Raw genomic sequence first — 22,822 nt, forward strand, 5'->3', positions numbered from 1 at the left:
GACATCTCATAGGAGGAGGGAGAAAAGAAATCTTTGGTCAACATCATGTGGGAAAGATTGATAATAATATGGAAAAAAAGTATGCTAAAGATACTAACTTACAATGCTTTAAGGTGAAATTCTAACACTTCTACTTTTCCAGCACTTTTGAAGGAATGTGAAGAGTAGCTCTTCACACAGATAAGTTTTGTTTTGTTTTATTTAATTTTACATTCTGGTTTCCTAATGAACTTCTGGCTCTGTGATCTGGAAAGAAATATGATAGGCACCTATAAAAAGTATTTCAAGTAACAGCATATCAGATTAACGAATCCTAGGACATCTGTGGGATCTCTGTAAAAGATGCATATCCAGGCCTACATCTTGAGACACTGGAGTGGATTGAATGGGTGAGAAATGTATAGAAATGATTGTTACACCCTCTCTAAAGCTGTTCAAAATCTATCTTGCCCGTGCCTGCCCACACTGCAGGTTGTGGCAGGAAGAGCCACTGTAATGTTCACAAGGAAAATGTAGCATGGCCTGGAAGAAAGTCTACCTGTTAGCTGCAGATGGTGAAGGATTCTTTTCTCCTTTCTTCTTTTTCAGAGGGTACATGTGAGGCCTGGTAGGCTCTCAGATAGCAATGTGGCTGAGGATAGGTTTAACCCATTCCTTGCAGGCTATTGTTGAATGAAATAATTGTGGTGGTTTTACTCGGGTGGGTGGCCGAGCTCCACCACAACCGCTCTCTCACTCCCCCTCCTCAAAGAGGAACGGGGAGAAAATATGATGAAAATGGCTCAAGGGTTGAGATAAGAATGAGGAGATCGCACAGTAATTATCATGATGGGCAAAACAGACTCAGCATAGGGAGATAGTAAGATTTATTGCTTATTACTAACAAGCTACAGAAGTGAGAAACAAAGGAAAGAAACCGAAAGCACCTTCCCCCTCATCCACCCTCTTCCACCTCCTCCCCCCGAGTGGCGCGGGGAACAGGGGTTTTGGTCAGCCTATAGCACTTCTTCTCTGCCGCTCCTTCTCAGTCACTCTCGTCCGCTGTGCTGTGGGGTCCCTCCCACAGGATACAGTCCTTGGTGAACTGATCCGGCCTGGGCTTCCCACAGGCAGCAGCTCTTCAAGAACTGCTCCAGATATGGCTCCGTACCACGGGGTCCATCCCTCAGGAGCAAGCTGCTCCAACGTGGGTCCCCCATGGGCAGCAGCTCCTGCCAGGTCCCCTGCTCCTGTGTGGTCTCCTCTCCACGGGCTACAGGTCCGGCCCGGAATCTGCTCCGGCAGGGGTCTTCCACAGGCCACAGCCTCCGTCAGTGCAGGTCCACCTGCTCCACCGTGGTCTCCTCCACGGGCTGCAGCGTGGAACCCTGCTCCACCGTGGTACTCCATGGGCTGCAGGGGGACAGCCTGCTTCACCATGGTACTCACCACAGGCCGCAGGGGACTTCTGCTCCGGCGCCTGGAGCACCTCTCCCCCTCCTTCTTCACTGACCTTGGCGCCTGCAAGGCTGTTCCTCACTCCTCTCACTCTCCCAGCTGCTGTGTGGCGCAGCGTGTTTTTTTTTTTTTTCCTGTCTGAAATATGCTCTCACAGAGGCGGAAAACAACATCGCTAATTGGCTCGGCTCTGGCCAGCAGCGAGGCCCTTACCTAACATGGGGCAGCTTCTAGATCCTTCTCACAGAAGCCACCCCTATGGTCCCCTGCTACCAAAACCTTGCCACGTAAACCCACTACAATAGTAAAGTGAGAATAATACTTGAATTAAATTTAAAAGCCCAATCTTGCAAATTCTCACTCATAAAGTTTTTCTTTGGCTACATCATTTCTAAACATAAAAACCCTCCTTCCATTTCCTTTAGCTTTCTATATTATTTTGGAAAATGTATCCGCTGTGGAGAATTGGGCAGTTAAGTGTAGAACATTTTATCATATAAAAAACTCCTCCAATGATAATAGATATAAGGGGCTACAAGATTTTTTTAGTTAGTATTATTTTTTTTCTGGAGGGCCAGTACAGAAAGAGAATCTGTCGCCAGAAGAATGCACTGTTGAGAGATACTTGGTGCCTTGCTTGCCTACTAACCACGTATCAGAAATCCATGTCAGCTTAATGTATGGTAAATTAATTCAAAGACAAGATGAAGCCTCTATAATTTTGGATTGGTATTTAAAATTGCAAATGTGTTCACATTATGAATGATTTATCCATGAAGCTCATTGGCAAGAGATATATATGAGAAAAGAGTTTTGTGACCATCATAGGGTTGAGGTTTATGAAGATCAGACTTATGGTTTAATTAAATAGAATAAAGTATTTTAATTTCTGTAACTTTGTTGTTTAGGTCATTGGAGTCAGTGATGGATGAGATTTAAGGACTTTACATGCAAGGTCCTAATGGATCTTACAACATTCTCTCTGCCATCTAGAAGTTCACACCATCACAGTCAGGATAATGGACTTGCACAAATCATCAGCATGACCTGTAATGTTAACACTAGTAATTCTGTGTAAGAAAACCTTCATGCATATGTAAAATCAGGATTCTGACTGAGAATAGTTGTGTTTTTATTAAAACCCATAACTGTGAAAGTCCTTACCCTGTTCTTAGTGAGGCAGAACTGCCACCATTATAGTAATTAAGGATGGACTGAAGATTGCATGGTGTGGTCCATTTTCTGTAGCACTAACAGGCAAGATCAGCTAATGTGCTATATTAAGTAGGAACCTTCCTTCTGAAGTTCTCAGGAGAAATTCTGTAACAGGTTTATTTTTGACATCTTTCTGACTGGCATTAGTATTCTTTAGATATACATACATACATGAATACCCTCACACATACATGCTTCCCAAGGACTGTTTGCACAGTTAAGAAAAGCATGTTTATCACCCTAAAGTAGTTGTATTTTCATCTTTTGCATTATTCAAATACTCTGAAAAACTGATTAAATTCTAGAATTGCAAATATTTCTTTTGTTAATGTGGCAAGTATATCATGGTTTAAAGCATTCTGAGGACCCAAATGCAGTTCTCCACCAGGCATATCTTTTCAGATCTTTATGCAAGTGACTTAGTAAAGGCTAGGCACCAAAAAAAAGGTAAGTTTGAGGAGGTGCACCTCAGTATTTCTGGCTCGCCTTTATCTGTTTGTTGAACAGGTATAATAGTACTTCCCTACTTCAGAGAGGTGTTTTAGATACAGTATAAAGAGTGTGCGATAACAGGATAATGTAAAAATGAGGACCCTGCAAGGGCACTTAAAGACAGGTAATAGTAAAAATTGCCACAGTTTCCAACATCTACAGCCAGATATTTCTGTGGTAATCTCCTCCTCATTTTGTTTGTTACCACAAAACACAAGGAGAGGTTACCTACTGTCTTCGTAGCATTTCCACACTCCTCCTTAAACATGCAGGATGTATCTGCCCTAGGGATGATAGGATGTGGGATTCAACTCATTACCAATGCCAAATGCAATCAGAAGACAACTTGCTGCTTTAATTTCTGAGGACTTATTCTTATAGGTATGGTTGTAGTTAAGGTTATCATGTGATCAGGTGAATAGTTGTTTTTCCTCTCGTCTATCTACCCATTGGCAATGAGTAGTTAGGATTAAAAGCTCCATCTAGCCCAAGGCTATAATGAATATTCAGGAAAAATGATTCTGTACGGCTGCTTGGGGAAGTAAAAAGACAAGCCCTGTTACATTAAAATCTCCTGTGGCTTTGGAATAAACAAGCAATATTTGATTAAGAACAGGAAGACAGAAGACACACTGATGTACATCTCATACCAAAAGAGACTTTATATGGTATTAAATTACCAACAGATTCCTGTGGATGCAAGGCATGAATCAATAATTTCACTAAGCTTTCATTTAGATGGTGTTTAAAAAAAAAAAAAAAAAAAAGGAAAGAAAGAAAAAGAAAAGAAAAAAAGTACAGCAAGTGAAGGGCATTGTCAATGGATGTTGAAGTCCATTGAAGCATTTGTTCATTCTCCTGCACTGACACACTCAACAAAATTATGCTACAGACTCTGTAACAATTGCACTGTATCATCATTAATAACAGAAGCTACAAACCTATTATGTGTAATAGAAGAAGATAATTTATAGCAACATGGTAGACTTTGAACTAAAAGCATTAAAATTCTGTACCAAATTAAGCAGAGTACTAATTTTAGGTGGTTCATATTATTGATTTTGCAAATGTAAATGCCCATTTAGAAGTGAACTTTCTTTCTGATCACTTCTGCCTTTCTCAAAAGCTGTCTTCTTGTGCGAACTCTACAAATTATTCTCTGTCCAAAGGTAAACTTCTAAGGACTAGTTAAATTGTCTTAGATATGATGGAAATTGGGCTAATATGAATTAGAGATCTCCCAATGAGTTATTATTTGATGTGGATTAAAATAAGTGTATTTTAAAGTGCTAATGTGAGTTGGAGTAAGAATTTTTATGGCAGCACTGTAAGCACTACAAAGTCAGTATAATGAGTTATGTAGTGCCAACATCCTGAACATTATTATGAAGATTTCTAAGGAGAAGAATTAACATAAAGAATATACAATCCATATCTACTAGAGAGTCTCATTTCTGCATTGGGCCTCAAGGAAATTCAAAACAGAAATTAAAGTCAAAGACACAACTACTTTCATACTGCCGGTGCAACATTCATACATATTTCATGGAAGCACATGGGCAGGGAGATCACCATTTTTATTGGAATGGCACAGCTAAGTCTCAGGATTTTACTATTCATGTAAAGCACTCTGTCTTTCTAGGGATACAGCCTGTGTTCCTTATGTTTGCATTTAATCGTTGATATAAAATGACAAAAATGGCAAGGAAACATTTCTTGTATGTTCACTAAGCTGCAAAGAACCTTGGTGGCCACTGGATTGTTTTAATCTAAACTTCATTTAGGATCATCCCATTTTCATAACAATGCAGCTTCCCAAATTTTTACAATAGCCAAACAGGAGAAAATTATTCTTATATGACAGATTTAATTATCTGAGAGAGTGATAAAGATTTAGTAAATGTAAATAATTGCTGCACTACCAATTAGCCTACCCACAGGTTATCCTTGTACTAAATCTCGTAACAGTTCATTTTTTGAAACAGATCACGCACCATGTTCTACATATATCAGTATTGCAAATTTTAAGATATTTGTTGAATAGCATTACTAGTAGACAATCCGAAAAAAGAAAAAACCCACCAACCCACACCCTAAGAGTTATATTGAACAAAAGCCATGATATGTGCCAGCATCAGAATGTTAGTACCACTGAGCTGTTTTCAGTGGAAAGGATTGCTGATTACTGTCTAGGTGATATGTATTCCATAAGGGAAGTAAATGCCTAGAAATCATGAAAAGCCAGCATTTGAAGATTTCTATTCTGAGCTCTAAGTGAGGAGGTTTTGATCTTTCATTTACATTTTGGACATTCCAAGTTATTCTGTGAAGTCAGAGGAAAGTCCAGAAATGCAGAATTGCATTCGGATAGCCCTGCAACCTGACTCATCCTTCTTATTCTATCAAGGCATGGTCAGCCAATACTTTAGGATTGTGTTAGTTTATATGATAGCAGTTATTTTCAACATATCTTACATAGAGTGAGTCATTAAAAACAAAAAGTAATTTTTAAAATAAATGGGTAAAGACACTCTCTGTCATCCAAAATGATATTTTTCCCACTCTGGGAAGGGAACATTTTGTGATATCTTTGTCTTTTGAAAAAAGCAAATTTTCCTTTCTTCATGAACTAACCTTTCTGTAATGGATTTGTGGTTACTTGATGTGTCTTAAATAAGCTAGCTAATGAGATGAGGTTTGGTCCTGATGTGTAATTTCACAAAATCACAGTACAACCACTTATAACAAAGTTTTCTATTGCCTTGATATACCTTTTGTTCATATTACTTTTAATTATGTTCTATATTTATCTGACCTATTTGAACAGGATCCAGAGCTGGTACGGAACATCTGTCGCTGGGTTAGACAAGCTGTTCAGATTCCTTTCTTTGCCAAGCTGACCCCAAATGTCACTGATATTGTTAATATTGCGATGGCTGCGCAGGAAGGTAACTGACTCCAGTGCACAAGCTGTACAGATTTACTCATTTGCTGGATGTTGGGGACATAGGACAGCTGCAGAAATAATAACTAATAACAAGTAACAACGGAAACAAATACGAATGCAGTTTATTTGATGTGGTTAAAATAAGTGCAGTGATCAAAGATTTCCTAATTTTGTCCATGCTTTATTCTAGAATATAACAGTGTATAAAGAGAACCATATTGGATTAACATTAACATTAAATCATATGTCTTTGCTCATCATGTGTCATGTATCATGTGTCTTTGCTCACTCTAATTTCTATCATATTTAGATGTTTACCATACCACTGTATCTTCCCCTATTCCTTTGTTTGATAGTAAAAATGATGTGTGTGTCCTGAGAAATCAGAAATACACCATTTGAGGGTGTGTGTGTGTATATATATATATATATATAACTTTTACTTAGAGCTTAAAAAACAGGGTGGTTGGAAATGAATTTGAAAGTATGTGTATTAAAAATGTGGTCTTTTTTTTTTTTTTTTTCTGTTGCACTATTTCATGCTCACAGTAAGAAGCAAGAATTATGGGCTGGCTGGGTCAATGCAGAGTTGGTGTCATCAGCTTGGAGGAGGTTACCCCTCTGGTGGGGCACCTCTCAGTGTTGAACAGCCACTATGGTAGATTCTGTCCCACACAGCTGAATCTGTGGCAGAGATCTATCTGCCTGTCTGCTGGTCTGTGTTTCCCAGGTGCTGTTTACAGCTCTTTCAACTGATGCAGCCTGTCTTGAAGCCAGCATAAAATTTATCAGCCCAGGACTGGTTTTAAGGACCCTTCCGCACATCCTCTTACAGTTTGTTGCTTTCTGTCTTCAGCTGTTTATTTGAATTTCTAGTTATTTCACAGTTTCACAGTTTTTCTGTTGTATTTTTTCCTCTCTTGTTCTTATATGCATTATTTAACAAAAAGTGACTGACCTTTTCTTTCACAGGTGGCGCAGATGGTGTTACAGCCACCAATACAGTGTCAGGACTGATGGGACTGAAAGCAGACGGCACACCTTGGCCAGCAGTTGGTGTAGGACTGAGGACCACATATGGTGGTGTGTCAGGTAGGTGTTGCCCTTTTTGATGCATACGACTTCCTTGGAGGATTTCAAAACATCAGGAGGTCCTTGTAGTGGGCTAGAATATCATGTCTGCAGTCGCACCGAGTCCTTAAAGCTCACTGCTGGTCAATGTTTCTAATAGTCATGACAGATGGAACAGATTAAGTGTGAAGGCTCTCGTGTTGCCCTTTCCTTAATGGTAAAACGCTGCATCAGAATACTGTGATAGGGTCACTAGAGAGGGAAGGAAATCTCTTCTCTCATGACCTCTGCTTTTCCTCAAATTTTTCATTCTGTCACAATTGTCAGGCCCCACGTTAGACAGAGGCTAATGAAAGGGCATCGTAGGGGGAAATATCAACAATCCAAATGCAGTGTATGTTTCATAGCCCGAACTCCAGCTATCCTGCTGCCTTCTCACTGAATGCTCCTCTTCAAAGTAGATTATTTCATCCTCTTCCCACTGTGGTAAAAATAATAGATTGCGTTAGGTAAATATATGCTTATTTTTGTATTCTATTCCTTGTGATATATAAGAATATCATGTTTATACCATATTTCCAAGTTCTGCTTCACAGTTTAATTTTAAAACCAGCAGCAAAACTTTTACACTCCAGTTCAGTGCCTGTGCACACTAATGAATTAATCTATTGACTCTGTGCACTCTGTTGCTGTGACAACATGAACTTGGCCCTGCAAAGACAATACTGTGAGCTTCTTGACTTTACTGGTATGGAGATTAGTCTCCTTGGTGATAGAGGTAGCAGTAAATATACATAACAGAAGTAATAGCATCCTCCTGATTGAGTCAAACACTATTTTATCAGACCCACCTCCCAACTCACCCCAAAATTGTAATCAGAGAAGACCAGACAGGCAAAAAAAATGCTTCATTTTATGTGACTAGTGTTATCCTTAGAGAACCATAAGAAATGTAGCAAAAGATACCATTTAAACAAACTTTAATTCAAACAAGTATATTCAGTGGAAAATTGCCTTATTGCCTTAGATAACTGCATGGAATTTGGAATTTTTTAGAGAACACTAAAAGGCAAAGAAGAGAGAATCAGAAAAATTGTTATGCCTATTGCATAATGATTATTTCACAGTGACGGTCCAATAAGATGTTATAATTTTAATATTATGCAAAATGGGAGGAAGAGGGGAACAAGAAGAGAACAGTTACAGCCCATTTCAATTTCTCTAGCCAGCCATGTTGACAGGAAAAGAATAAAGGAGGTCACAGTGGGTGCTGTGCATTAAAAATTAATAAAAGAACTATTGCAGTAGTATTTTATATAAGTAACACCATTCACATTTTCTCATTTAAGTTGCAATTTCTGAATAATCCTTCCTACCATAAGTCTGTCTAATAAAATCTATAAAATGACTGCATTATGAAAAGTGTGTCTCATGTCACAAATTTAAAACATGCATGTAGTGTAAATTACAGTAGCACCTGGATGCTCAGCACTATGGAGAGATCTACCACCATTTTCATGGTTTATAATTCTGTTATAAATGAAGCCCAAGGAAAAGTTCTCAATTTCTTATATTAATATATATGTGTGTGTGCATGTGTAAGTATAGAAATGTATTTTTCTTCCTGAAGTTTTACATGTATCAAAGGAAATAGAAGATGTCATTTTGGGATGCACCATTACCTGTGACGCAAATCTGGTTATTTAAAAAATATGAAAACCACTGAAAGCGCTGTCAATTTATTATGTTTTGAAAGAGTATATTGTTGCAGACAAATAAATAAAGGTTTCTTGCTGGTAATTGACATCAGTAGGTCCCAATCCCACAACACACTGCAGAAAAGAAAGCCACGGAGCCAATAAAGTCAATACATGCTGCACACACATTGCAATACTTTCTGCTTGGTGACCAGGGTGTAACAGTATACAAATTTACCAAAGCAGGAAAGCAATTTTAAATCAAGAGAGCTAGCATGCTTATGAGAAGGCAAAAATAGGGGGAGCGTTGGCCTTGTCAGATCAAGGGGTAGGTGTATGTAGGCCTGAACTCTCTCCCTGGCAGTGCTGGGCCCAGCCAGTGGCCTGCAGCCAGATGCTTGACTTTTCCCTGTGCTGTTTTCCCTGCCTGCTGAATGGCAGGAACACCACTTACATGCCTACAGGCTTCCCGGGGAGTGCCTTGTGCTCCTCACGTGGAAATCACTTTTCTGTTTTCATCTGCTTAAACTTTTTGTTCTATTTTGTTCTATTGTATTATCTGATATAGTCAATGAGTTTTTGTTGGTTTTTTTCAAATAATTTCTCTCAAGAGAGAATTCATTTTTACACAAAAGTCAGTGCTACTATAGAAACAATCTGTTTGGGCCATTTTCTGTGTCTTACCAAAGCGCAGCTGGTTTATAATGTTCTCCAGTGCACAGATCTAGAATAGATACAGGGGACAATCAAGCTGTATCTTCCTTTCTGTATTTATTCCAATTGCACAGATTTTCACTCTCTTCTGGACTAGAACTGTCTCTTATTTGGCAATAACCTACAGTACAGGAGGGGTAAGTGAGGGAGGTGCCTGTCCTCACAGGACCATGACACCGCTGGCGCTTGTGGTCTGGGCACAGGGCACAGCGGCCTCCATGTCAGGTAGGCTTCTGGGGTCTGGAAACCCACCTAGGCTTGCAGCTGCTGGTGGCCCTGAGGATCACCCAGCTTCTGAGGAATGGCTTGTAAGGGAGTATCTTTGGTGCCGGCTTGAACCGGATGTAAAAAAAATAAAAAATAAAAAAATAAAAAAAGGCAGCAGCAACAGTTTATCTTGCATTTCCAAGTTCTCTTTACCATAACTTGTAGGAAACTCTCCAACCTCCAGTTTTGTTGCCAATGAGTACAGAGGTTGCTCTTCTTGAAAGGGTGTTTTTACTTTGAAGAATGAAAGCAGAAGCTGCTGTGCACAGGGCCCACCATCAGCAGCCAGGACACATTCCCCTTCATGTCCTAGAGAGGTGTGCCCTGTGCTGCATGCCCCACCTTCCAGCCATGGCCCCGAGGGCTGAGGGGGCCCTGTGCTGCAGTGTAGGGGCACAGCGTGTGGCAGAAAGATGGAGGTGACCCTCCTCAGCTCCAAATGTGAAAGTCAACGTTTTGCTCCCTGACATAAGGCAGCAGGCCGGCTCCGGCCTGCAAGCCAAAGGGCTCTGCTGAAAGCCCAGGGTGGGCTGCCAGCGGCAGGGCCTGGTTTGAGGAAAAAGCTCTGGTGGCCCCATGTGTGCCTGGGCTGGGCAGTGCTGTTAGGCATGCTGTGTGAGACGGATGTTTGTGGAAGCTGGGCCCTTAGAGGACAGCCATTCTTCACCACATTTTTAATTCACTACATTTTAAATTCACTACGGTCACACATCTCTTCATATAGTGCAGGTTATCTTCGGCAGGTGAGTGTAAGCTCACTCCAGTGAGTTTGATGAAGGTTGCTGTCGAAGAGCAAACAATGAAAGTCTGTTAATCCCCTTGCCTAGCAGCAGCCTGACATTTTGACTTGCAGTCTTCCCAACCTTCCACTGTTTAAAAATGGGCTCATACACGGCTATGAACTAAAGTTTTTCCATGTGCGCCTTCCACTTGGCCTCTCCCCTCCTCATCTGCTGCGGGTGAAGCAGCTATATGCAGAAAGATTGTTATTTGTCTTTCTAGCTGAGCATGCCACTGGAAAGGGATTTGCTTTTTAATTCCTTTTAAATTAGTAAGTGGGAGCTAGTTTACTATGGTTTTTCCAACATTAATAAAAACAAAAAAAGTTATTAACTTAATTGCCAGCTTCTGAGATGTCTTTGAGAAAAGACTTTTTTTTTTTTTAAACATCTGAAATATTTTTAAAGTCTTTCAAAGAAGGAGAGACTTAATGAGATTACTTAAAAACCCCATTTAGCTTTGAGTTGTCACAGTCAATGTTTGCTTCCCATCCAGTGCTCAGGAAGTGACCTTCCTGTTCTGATATAATTCGATCAGCTGAAAATTGCTAAGCTGTGAGAAGCACGGCTGTTTCCTTCATCCTACCCTACTGTTTGTTGGCTGGTTTTGACAGGGAAAATTCCAGTATCCCAGGTGAGCGTTTGGCCACTGGACTGTAGAATTAGTCACTCTCCCTCCTCCACTTCCCTGCAAATATTGAATTATTAATACAAAGTGAAACAGCTCTCACAGGATACACACGAGCAGGAGCAGAACCTGCTGACCTGCACACATGCCTGATTTGGGAGATCCACATTTAAATCCCTGGTGTGAGCCAGGGAATCCCACCTGGGTCCCCTGGACTCCAGGTTAATCCTCTGACTATTGAACAGGATAAAATCTTCTGTGTTTTTCCTTACCTTCTACCTCTCTCCTGGTGTCAGAAAATCTTTGCAGGGAAAAAAAATCACAGTCATTTTGACTAATCGGTGTTTTTTAAAGAAAATTCTTTTCTAATTGGCACCATAGAGCCTTGGCTGAGCCCAAGGGCTACAGTAGCCCTACTCATTTCTGTGGCCACATCACGTGAGAGGACATCATGGTTAGAGGAGCCCAATGTTCATCCATTTTTTATAGGTTTCCAGGAACTGCCTCTTATTCAAAAGGTGGAAATGTCTCGTTGAAGCCCCCTTATTTAAGGAAATAAGCCCTTCTGATGAAAGAAATACACTGCAATTAAGCTTTGGCTCTCCAAACTATGTAACTATTGTATATGTTTGCAGAATTAGAGACATAGTTTAATTTCTATTAAGGAGCTTTTAGAATTGACCCAGCAGCACTTCAGGTTTGAGAATATAGAATATGTCAGATTCTACCCCGAGTTCCTCTTGTACGCATGCAATACAGAGTATTTGTTTCTTGAAAAGGAGGTAATGCTGTTATTTATCCTCACAATGAATAATGTTCTCTGTCTCTGAAAAAGATGTTTTCATCTATATAAATATAAATGATTTTGTAAATGTGTATTTTGTAGGTACTAGAATAAGATGCCAGGTTTCCCAGAGTTGTTAATATACTGTCAGCAGCTACATGCTTCCCTAAGAGTTGTTTCCTTTGAACGTATTTTAAAATTATAAAAAAAAAAAAAAGTTTGTTTCATAAGTGTTGATACTGTTCTTCCATATTCCAGATGTGTTTTATAAAACACATCACACTGCAGCACTATAGGATATCTATTACAAGCAGAATAGAGCAGAGCTTCTGTTTGAATTTCCATGGCTTTTTGTTCTTCTTTGTCATATGTTTGTTTCATTGGTTTTGTCTGGAAGCCAGATCCTTAGGGGATAAATTTATAAAACCATACACTGGACTTAGCAAAAAACTTAGGTTAAAAGCAAATCACTCTACTGTGCACTCACTATGTATCCTTTTAATGCTTTGTTGCTAAAATTTTACATTATTTTACACTAATAGCTCAAGCACCTCATGCCTATGTGCTGTTACTGCTTTGTCCAGTTGTTCCGTTCTGTAATGTTTTGACATTATTTGCATAAGTATGTGGTATAGCATATTAGTATGTGCATGTTTGGATGTTTTCCAGAACAAGAGAAATTCAAAAAGTTGTGTTCTATCTTCACAGCTGACCACAAGAGATGTCAAAAGGAATATATCTAGATAGCAGATTCAGTCATTAAATGTGGAAATGTATAATTGTTGGGAATCAGCAGAGGCAGTTCATATTAGTTACTTTTGAAGTAAGTTAGTGGAGCTGTCTCTTTTTTACAAAAACAAAAAAAAAAAACCAGCCAGACAGCAATTGTGATTTTTAAGGGAACACTTTGCAGCTGTTATTTCATTAAATTAAAATGTATACATTATATGAATATTTGTCATTATTAATAGGGGTGCATATTCTAATCTGAAATGTATGAATTATATTGAAAGAGGAAAATTTGAACTTATACAAGAGCTGCCTTTTAATTTTAATTTTATGACACATCATTAAAAGAAAAATGAAAAAAAGGGCATTTGCTTTCATAATCACAGTTCTCTCAGTGACTCTTCAGTGTTAATTTTGGTCAATAGAAATGAATGAAAAGCTGCCCGTCATTGGAAATAAAACAAAATGTATATATGCATATGCATTCCTGTTTAGTGTAAATATTTACTGAGAGTTAAAGACTATTTACATTAACATATATTTATAAAACAGTGTGGATAGGAGTAAAAAACAAATATATGCCATAGTACAATTTTAATTTTGGTTTATTATTTCTGTTAAATGTAGCTCAGCCATTAAAAGCCCTTATTTGCATATATTATGTCAGGATTCACAAAGAGTCCTCTGTTTTCTGTGGTGTCCTTGCAGCAGTCTGATTTCTCTTAGTGTTCTGCCGTCACTGGTCTGTGCAGAAGAGATCAGAGCCCTAATAATAGATTTTTGACAGGGAGCTCGCTTGCTACCTGCCCTACACAAATCCTCACTGTTCATGTTTGCTTCATGGCAACAAAGCAGACAGAAGGAAAATGCCAAGCGCTGAGTTTGAGGTACAGCCCTGCCATAGCTTGACATTTCAGCAGAATAGCAGTTTATGAGATGCATAATTTTTCATCTGGGACTCAGCTGCCATTTTCATAGAAGCTTGCAGCTCATCGACTGACTGGAGGTAGGGCAAAGGTTTACAGCATAGATCAAGGTCTACATCCTTCCCATAGCTATTTAAAAATAAGTATTATTCTCCAGATAAGGTCAGAGACTAAGCATATTTTCTCCATTTTTAATATTTTTAGACATTTTCTTTCCACAAAGAAAACACTTTACACTTCTAGCACAGGTGCCATTTGTAGTTGATGAAAAATGATCATAATTGATTTAATTTGCCAAAAGATTAAATGAGTCCTGAAGAAGAACGAAGTATTGGTCTTCACGCACAGCTTTTGAACAAAGCTGTTTTCTCCTCTTACTTTGAAAAAAGCTCATTCCAAGCTTGAACTGAATGAAAAGTCTTTACTCTTGAAATGTAATTGGTTTGTGTTTTATTATTGTTATAGATTGCATTTAACTTTTCACTTTTGTGCACATGTACTTGGGAAACAAATGCAGTGTAGGTACATGTAAGTGAGTGTTTAATTTAGAATTACACATCTCTGTGAGCGTCAGTAACAGTTCACCATGTCACAGTCTCATATAGAACAATGGTACAGTACATTGGATTAATTAAAGAAGCCTTGCAGAGAACTGAATTCTCAGTATGTCAAGATTTCAATTTTATGTTAAATATTTTCTAAAGGCCAGACCCTTAAATCTCAGGGGTTGTACCAAGCAGTGAGCTGTGAATTTAACCATAGGCTAACTGCTAATGATAAGGAAAAGAGTCCAAGTTGAGGCAGCTGTAATACAGTCATTGGATTAGGCTATCAATCACTCGGTTCCCTGAGGAACAGGCAAAGACGACAAAACAGTGAAAAGGGAAATTAGGAAGGGAGGGCATGACTAGAATGAGATTCTTCACCAAATGTATCTGTTAGTTGGCTGAATCCCCCAAGCATCAGACAGAAATGTCCAGCATTGCTCTCAGACTAAAAGCCAAGTATTTGTTTCAAACTCCTAGAAAACCATCAAATCATCGTTAACTGTTTCTAGTCCGTATAGGGCTCTGAAATGCAACCAGGTGTATTTTGCAGTTTCAATAGCCTGTAATTTGATTAATCTTTAAACCACTGTTGTTGAGTACTCTGGATTTGCTTTTTACATCGTATTTCATATATAATATGTCCATTTGGAATTACTCATTTCCAAAAAGTGTCTTTTTTTTTTTTGTATGAAATAATAACCTTTAGGCTATCAAGTCTTACTAATGTCAGATGATGATTCAGATAAAACCATAAATTCTATTCAGACATAATATGGTATTAAAAAAAAAAAAAAAGAAGACGGTGGCCTGGATTGTCCAAGCACGGGTGAAAGAATGTGTGGTTTTAATCTGCCTGCAGCTAGATAAATGGGAAATCAGTTCATATAATCATGCAGATTGACGTGGTTAAGTAAAGGGTGCTTGTGTAGTTAGCGACTTAGAGACATAGTCTGATTAACAAAGAATGGAAATGAATTGATGAAGAAAGAGAAAAGTGACAGCATTTTAAAGCAGGCTGATAGTACAGGGGCCTGTATTTAAACTTGTTTGCAGTAATGGGCAGAGATGAATGTACCATATGTACACTACAACCTGGTGAGGACTGTTAATATCAACAAGATTGAACCTGTTTACGTTGTCTTTTGTCAGCACTGGTTGATTGTCTTTCCGTGTCTGTCAGGTCTACGGGTGTATGTGTCTCTTTCTTTTATGATCACCTCTTTAAATTTTAAGCAAATGCTCACAAAAAAATCTCAGGATATTTTTGTGTCATATCTTTAGATTATTGTGTAGGAAGAAAAAAAAAAGATATATTTCTATCATTAAAAACTTACTACAATTCATTTTGGAGGTCATTTAAGTAACACATGACCATGGGCTAGAGCACAAGAAGATAATTTTAGGTGGCAGCGTTCAAGTTGACCCGCAGGTTTGCAAAGCTTTGTTGCAGCGTTACATACAAGATGGATTCAAACTTGAATACAGATTATGAGACTTTAGTGAGCTTCAGTATAGGTGACAGAAGGAAAGAGCTGAGAAAGGAAATGGGTTCCAAATTTATGTGAATATACGTTGGTGTTACAAGTTCCCTGCTGTTGATTGAACCGGGCCCATAATTGTCTTTTCTGCTACTTTATACTCCGTATCCAAATCAGCAACAGGGTTGATATGGTTGAAAAATAAAGATTTTGCAATACGCTTAACATCAAAATATGAGCCAACAAATAAATAGAAAATGACTTCTTATTTAACATCTGTTAACATGAAGCTTCATGCTGTTATTTCTTCTCTCCTGTGGGACAGCTGTGCTTGCAAGACAGGCCAACTGGCTGCTGTCCTCCACCCTCAGTCTCAGGATACCACCGCTCTCAGGGTACCCCAGCTTCTGTAGCTCAGTAGCTCTGGTAACCTCAGTGTCTGAGGCATTTCTGTCAGGATATTGGGACTCTCACTCTTCTTGCTATCTATAAAACGCAACTGCTGTTTTTTAGAAATGGAAGTGGCTTGAAGAGAAGGCTTCAGTTGCATGAAACTGCACTTGCTTAAGTTGCTTAGGTTAATCCAGTTGCAGGATACTTTGACAACCAGATACAAGGGATGGAGTGGGCGGGGGGTAAATATTTGGAACAACTAAACCCAGGGCTTTACTTTACATCCAGCAGTGTAAAAAGGACATACTTAAGCAGTTACTGCTGCTGTCCTGCTTCCGTATAGGAGGAACCTTTACTGGTTAGCTATGATTTGTAATGAACTTGCCATAGTGAACACATCTTTATTCACCTAAATTCTTCTAACATTCTGTATTTTAGTATCCTACTTCAACGATTAATAAATCCTAATGCTAACTTCACATATAAAATACAGAACACAAAATATAGCAGATTTGTTTAACTGAGTAGATTCGAGGTTTGTATTTCACTGGGCATTGCTTCATCCCTTATGAGTTATTGCCAGAAGCATTTATAAAAGTATTTCACAACTATCAGAACTCTTTTTTTTAACCTTTCAAAAGAATGCAACTAATACATAGTAGTCAGCTAAAGGATCTGCATTTTAATGTGCCTTTTCGTGCAGATATATCGTTGTATGGAAGGAGCTATACAAACATGCTGCTCACAAACAGTAAATACAAACATACCGTACAAAATCTTTTAGGAAACCTGCTGTAGTAATCTGTTTTTCCAATTTATAAACAATTTGCAACATCTATGTTGCCAGGTAATTGCAAATGTCTTCCCTATTAACATGTAATGTATAACCATCTTAGTGCTAAGTCCTGTTCAGGTCCCAAAGGACACTCGTAGTGAGGGATTTAGCCACCATTATTTGGTTTAAATGAGAGCTGAGTGAGAACTGCTGAGTGCAGTGCCCCACTCTTTCAGAATGAGACGCACAAATCCACAGTGCAGCTGTGGCAGCTCTGCAGAGAGGGTGTTTTTAATGGCGTGAGGTCTGGCAGTGAAACGTGTGGTACTGTACCCGACTCAGCACAGAGGTAAGGCTGATGCTGTGGAGAACTTTGTTACCGGCAGCTCAAAAGAGAGAGAAAGCTGTGTTTTGTTTCACAAGCAGGCCTGCCGGGGAGTACGTGGTTAACTGTGTGATGGTTGTGTCTGGCCATTTGTATGTGTTTCATGGCCCTCCTGAGTGACGTACTGATTTTCAGAAGTATGTTTGATTACTCCAGTCCATTTTGGCTGGGCTGAGCTTATCTTACTCCCTGTCATTTATTGTTGTGCTTACACTGTTAATGCCATGTCAGCTGCCTGTGTATTGATTACACCAGCTTTGGCAGCATTTTCACTGATTTTTGGATATATGCCCACTTGAGAGCTGTTTAGATTTTAAAAGGGAGTACTCAGAGAAATCTTCTCATTCTAGGCCCTGATAAACTCTGTTTATCAGGAGCACTTGCAGAGAAGGTGTTGCCAGACGAGGTATTTAAGAATCAGTTGCTTTTTCTTACAAATTAATGAGCTTCTTCAGAACTTACTGAAGATGGAGTTTGAAGATTTCGGACCTACAAATAGGAGCTAGAAGAAATATTTTGAAAATACCTGCTACGTGGTACCATCTAGGTTATTGGGCGAATTAAGAGATTGCTTACATCTTTGTTGTTCATAAAAACATATTAAAGGATCCATCTCTGGCAGTTATCCAGAGAGGAGGAAAACCCTGCTGGAGGCAGGGAAGTCATGGTGAATCTTGTTCTGTCCTGTCAAGAGGAATTTTAGCAAGGAGCTCCCTTGCTAAACGGGCTGGCATGGAGATTTCATTCCAACTCAGGCTTGCTATTTTGCAGCTCTGAGAACATCCCCAGTTTCTAGGTAAAGGCAGATAGTATGGGGTGATAAAAGTCTTCAAAAACAAAAGAAATTTGTCACTCTTACAATCTCTTTTCCAAACTTGAATGTCTCCAACATCCATTTCTATTTCTCTCTGTTTCTCATGAATAAGATTCACTTGGCTGAGCCAATGGTTTGTCGGGCAAAAGGAGGCATAGTGGCACAAAGAGTGTCACAGGAGAAAGTGATGTTTGTATGTTTGACATTAAAATATCTTCCAATCAGTTAACGTAAAGCATCTGGTGTTTTTCTGTATTTTAATAAACCCTAATAACAGCATTGCAATCCCTTAAAGCCATTTCTCATGTTCTTGTTACAGTAGGTATATGGCACACATTTTCTGGTTTACAAAGCTGAAAACAAGTTTCAACAATTTAATCTCAGTGTTAGGAAAAGGATCACAGCAGCTGCTATAGTATTTTGTATTTAAGCTACTTTTTGTAAAGACTCATGACATGCTCCCTGGGAGCTAAATATTGACAAGCATGCTCTGGCAAGCAAGATCAAGCTTGGTGAGTTAACACAGCTCGAGTCTCTGCATTGACACTGTAACCCAAGTCTGAAAACTATTATCCTACTCCATTTATTTTGGCTTTATAGGTGCCTTTATAGGTGCTGTCCACTTAAATTAGTGATTTCCACTGTATTTTTAATACTGTAACTGTGAATTCATATTTGACTTAGGACTACAATACATGCAAGATTTCTCGTACGTCCGTGTTTGATGACATCTTCAGTAACATATTGTGAATAGAATCACAAAAGACAGCATAAAACCTTCATGACTTCAAACCTCCGAAACAGAAATAAACATTGAATGAAAAATAATTTAAAAATCACATTTATCTCTTACGCTGTGCAACAGACCATGTCCTAAAACTGTGAGTCTGCAAAAGCTGTTGATCAAAAGTGAAGCTTGGACATGTATTCATTATGGGATATAATTTAGGAGATTAATTTTTATTTGTATTATGTAACTAAAAAGAAAAATCCACTTGTTTTCTAATTGTAAGTGCAGTGTGTTTATAATGCTTCTAGTTTACTTTTTGAATTTCTGAATAAAGAACTTAAGCCTATTTGGGCTTCTAGTAAATTTGGCACATAGACTAAATTGATTACCAGATGCATTGTGCAACATATGGCATTGTACAGTCTTTGTGTGCTTCATAGTATTTTCTTAAATTACCAGCATTTGTTTTGATTCCAAAAATGCACTTGTCTATGCTTTTTAGTGCTTTGGACTTAAATGCTGGCTTTTCAGTGTTGAGCAGATGTGTTAGAATTTCATGTGGAACATTTATGCTTTTGTGAGTTGTATTCTTTGAGCACTCCACACAGTATTATCTTAGTGATAGCTCACGCAAGTGGGATCACTTAGTTTTCATACGTACAATGATTGTTTAAAATAACCTTCAGAATTCCTAATAATTCTGTCACCAAGAAGAACAAGGAAGCAAGCCAGTTTTGCCCAAAGATATTGCTCCCAGAGTGAATGAATTTTCAGGTACATTTTATTTTAGATTAAAGAAAAAGAGGAAGGAAGGAGAACATAATTCTTTTATGGATGACAGCACTGGTCAACAACAGTCCTGTATGCTTCTGTGAGCAGACTTATTCCTGTGCTTGAGGTTGTGTTTTGAGCGTGCATAAAAATTCACGCATGAAAATGAACAGAATAAGGTGCTGAGGACCCCTACATTAGTGTGTAATTTACTTGCAAGAGCTGCGTGCTTTAGTCGATTTAGAGAGGTTATCTGTAAAATAAGATCCCCCAAATTACCAACAGTTTTAGTGAAAAGAGCAATATGATGACCCGGGACAAGGGATTTGTAACCAGGAGGACTGCGTGCTGCCTAATCTTTGCAGGTGAAATTATTCACTCCTCACACACACATTTCCTCTCCAGGACTCTTGAGATAAAAATGTTATACCTTTGTATAGTATTTGGATATTCTCTCCTAAAAGGCATTGCATATGTGCAAAATATTGCTGGTATGTTTTTAGTAGCAGCAATGTGTGTTCTAGGAGTATTTAAAATCAACAAACACACATTGGCCACTGGCTTTGTGTTAATTGGCCTTTACTTTGATCACTGAAGACCAGTGAATGCAGTTTAGAGTTGTGTTGCTATCGTTTTTCTTCAGTGGAAGCCGAGGGGATGAGTAAGTACATAATTTAAGTCCCTTACTCACCCTCTGAGCTGCCCTCATTGGATAACAATTAAAATGATCTGACAGAGCAACGCACTGAATTCCCTTGCATCCCCTTATGTTGCTCTGAATACATAAAATAAATGAGTGTTTAAGCCTATTAATGCTGTTATTTTTTTATTAATGCAGAAGGCAGAGTTAAGATACAGGTGTGTAATTTCATCTTGAAACCAGCACTGAGTTGTGTGGCTGATATAAAGGTAGGACTGATATAAACATGTTTTAATTACTAACCCTGGATAATATATCCAAAGCTAGTAAAGGCCTCCACAAATAAGGTTTGCATTTCCTTTATGCCACGGATAGTTTACACAGCACAGGCATGCTATTATTTCACTTTCCATTAAGATGTTAGCTCTTCAGCTCACTGTACACTCAGCTAGAGAAGTGGCATGAAACCTCCTGTAACTGTGAAGGTTATTAAAAAGAAGCAACAGAAGAAAAGCCCTGTCTTTACAACTGTCATCCATGCACCGCCAAGGTCTCAGCTAAAGCCAAGATATCGACTTGCTGTGGGGGTGGAGGGTCCTTTTCTTTTACAGATAACTAAGTATTGTCATGCAAATTTCATTACAGAAATACAGGTGGATAAGGAACTAAATATTTAGAAACTTATGTACCTAGTTATAAAACTGTAATTATAAGAAAGTGTTCTTGTGTAACGAGCACTTCACATCTGTCATACAGTGTTTTAATGTCTACAGTAGTTATTAGCTGAATATTTCCATTATTACCATTCTGTGAGCAACTGCCATTCTTGAAACTGATTGATGTTTAGGAATAAAGCACTGTTATTACATGTTGCCAACTTCTGAGGACCAATCTTATAACATACGGTGCCTTCAAAGGAGTGATGATACCTCCTTTTTCTGGAACTAATCACATCTGAAGAAAGTGAAAGAATGAAAACATTTTTTTCCTAGAGAACTTCCATTGCATTGTATTCTGCTGCAGAATGATTATAGTGTTTTATCTGCCAAAGGTGACATTGGACAAAGAAAACTTTACAGGAAGAGAGATGTTTGAATATAGGCAACTAGTGCTGTGGAGTGGCTTGACTTGAGGCAGTGACTTTATTTGTGTGTTGATGAAACTGTAGTCTCGGTCTTTCATTTACTGGGTGCAAAACAGTCTTCTGACAGGGTGTACTGGTTGCGAAGTCTTCACTAACGTTTTGTTAGTTCAGTTTGTAGGTTTGTGCTCTGTCCAGACCAGCATGCAGATCTGCAATTTCAGGGAGGAAAATAGACAAGAAAAAAATGAGACCCCCCCGTGAAGTGTTTATCTTCTTAAGGCCACACTGCCTTGCTAGAGCCTAATCATGCTTTGTGTGTTTTTCAAAGGAGGAAAGCTGTAAGGAGACATTGCAGGCAAGTTAGCTGTAAATACTGCTTGGAGGGGACTGGTAGTTTGTGGAATCTTTTTGCATGTTGCTTAATTATTTAAATTTCTTCACCCTCATCCTGCTCTATCACTTACTGAAACTGATCTATAAAGGAAGAATGCCCTCCGGCTCCAGCGGGAGCTACCAGGGAATATTATTTTCTAGTGCTTTCCTCACTAAATAAGGCAGAGAAAGAAAGTCATGCTAGTTTAATGCTGCCATACAATGTAATGTCCAAGCTCAGCTTGTAGGAGCAGGTTCACATGTTAATCTAATCTAAACGCATTAACACATAGCTCCCAATGACTATATTTGTGCTGTAGAGATTACCTAAATTTGGAAAGCTTCTGCTCCAAAGATCCTTCAGGTACTGTATTAAAATAAATAAGGCAAGTCTTGGGACCTGAAGAATCCTCCCAAGAAACTATTTTCACAAGGATAAGGAGGGAACACAGCTGTTCTCTCCTAACTCATAATTTGATCACCAAATTACAGTTGCTTCTGCAAAAATCATGTCCCTTTCAGCCTTCAGCATGAACAGCTCCAGATTTCGTTCTTGTTCACCTGAATCCTTGTCTGGCCGGATAACTTTGAGTCAAACTCCAAAATTGCAAAGTGAAATTGTCAAAAGTCCCCATACGCATCTGCCTTTCCAAACGCTACCCTGATAGCAGCAGCTTGCTTTCCAACCCTCTCAACAAACTCTGGTATGACTTTTTCTTTCTAAATCATGATGTAGCCCACCAGCTTACAGACACATGCAGATCCCCATGAACAGTCAAGGTAGGTAGTTTCCATTTATTGCTGGGAGAAAAAAAAGTGTCAGCTAACTTCCTACTCATCCTATGGCAAGCAGATGAGTAAGGCTGTGTGCTTCAACTACCTTAGCTATAGCTATCAGATCTCCTACTCTTGGTTGTGTGAGTCTTGAGAAACGGGAAGTGTTGAAATAAATGGCTATGATACACACAGTGTTGAAATAAACATTTATTTTAACACATTGTATGTGATGAGCCATTTATTTTAACACTTTTCACTTGAAGTGTTGAAATAACAGGTTTTATCAGGGGACGTGTCATCCACTGTTTTATGTATATGTGAATATGGAAATATATCTACTGAGTATGCGTGTATATATATACTCACACA

The 22,822-nt window shown here is 38.8% G+C and overlaps 1 protein-coding gene across 7 annotated transcripts in view; it reads left to right on the plus strand.

Moving 5' to 3' along the window:
* The window catches only part of DPYD (dihydropyrimidine dehydrogenase), a 352,451-nt gene that overhangs the window by 256,735 nt on the left and 72,894 nt on the right, over window positions 1–22,822 (plus strand). For all 7 annotated transcript variants that reach the window (XM_080603522.1, XM_080603523.1, XM_080603524.1 and 4 more), the window contains 2 exons: window positions 5,972–6,092; window positions 7,064–7,183. In XM_080603522.1, coding sequence (XP_080459648.1) covers window positions 5,972–6,092; window positions 7,064–7,183 — 241 coding nt within the window. The remainder of the gene's footprint in view (window positions 1–5,971; window positions 6,093–7,063; window positions 7,184–22,822) is intronic.

The sequence above is a fragment of the Anser brachyrhynchus genome, assembly GCF_964034855.1.
Source record: "Anser brachyrhynchus genome assembly, chromosome: 8".
Taxonomy (NCBI): Eukaryota; Metazoa; Chordata; class Aves; order Anseriformes; family Anatidae; genus Anser; species Anser brachyrhynchus.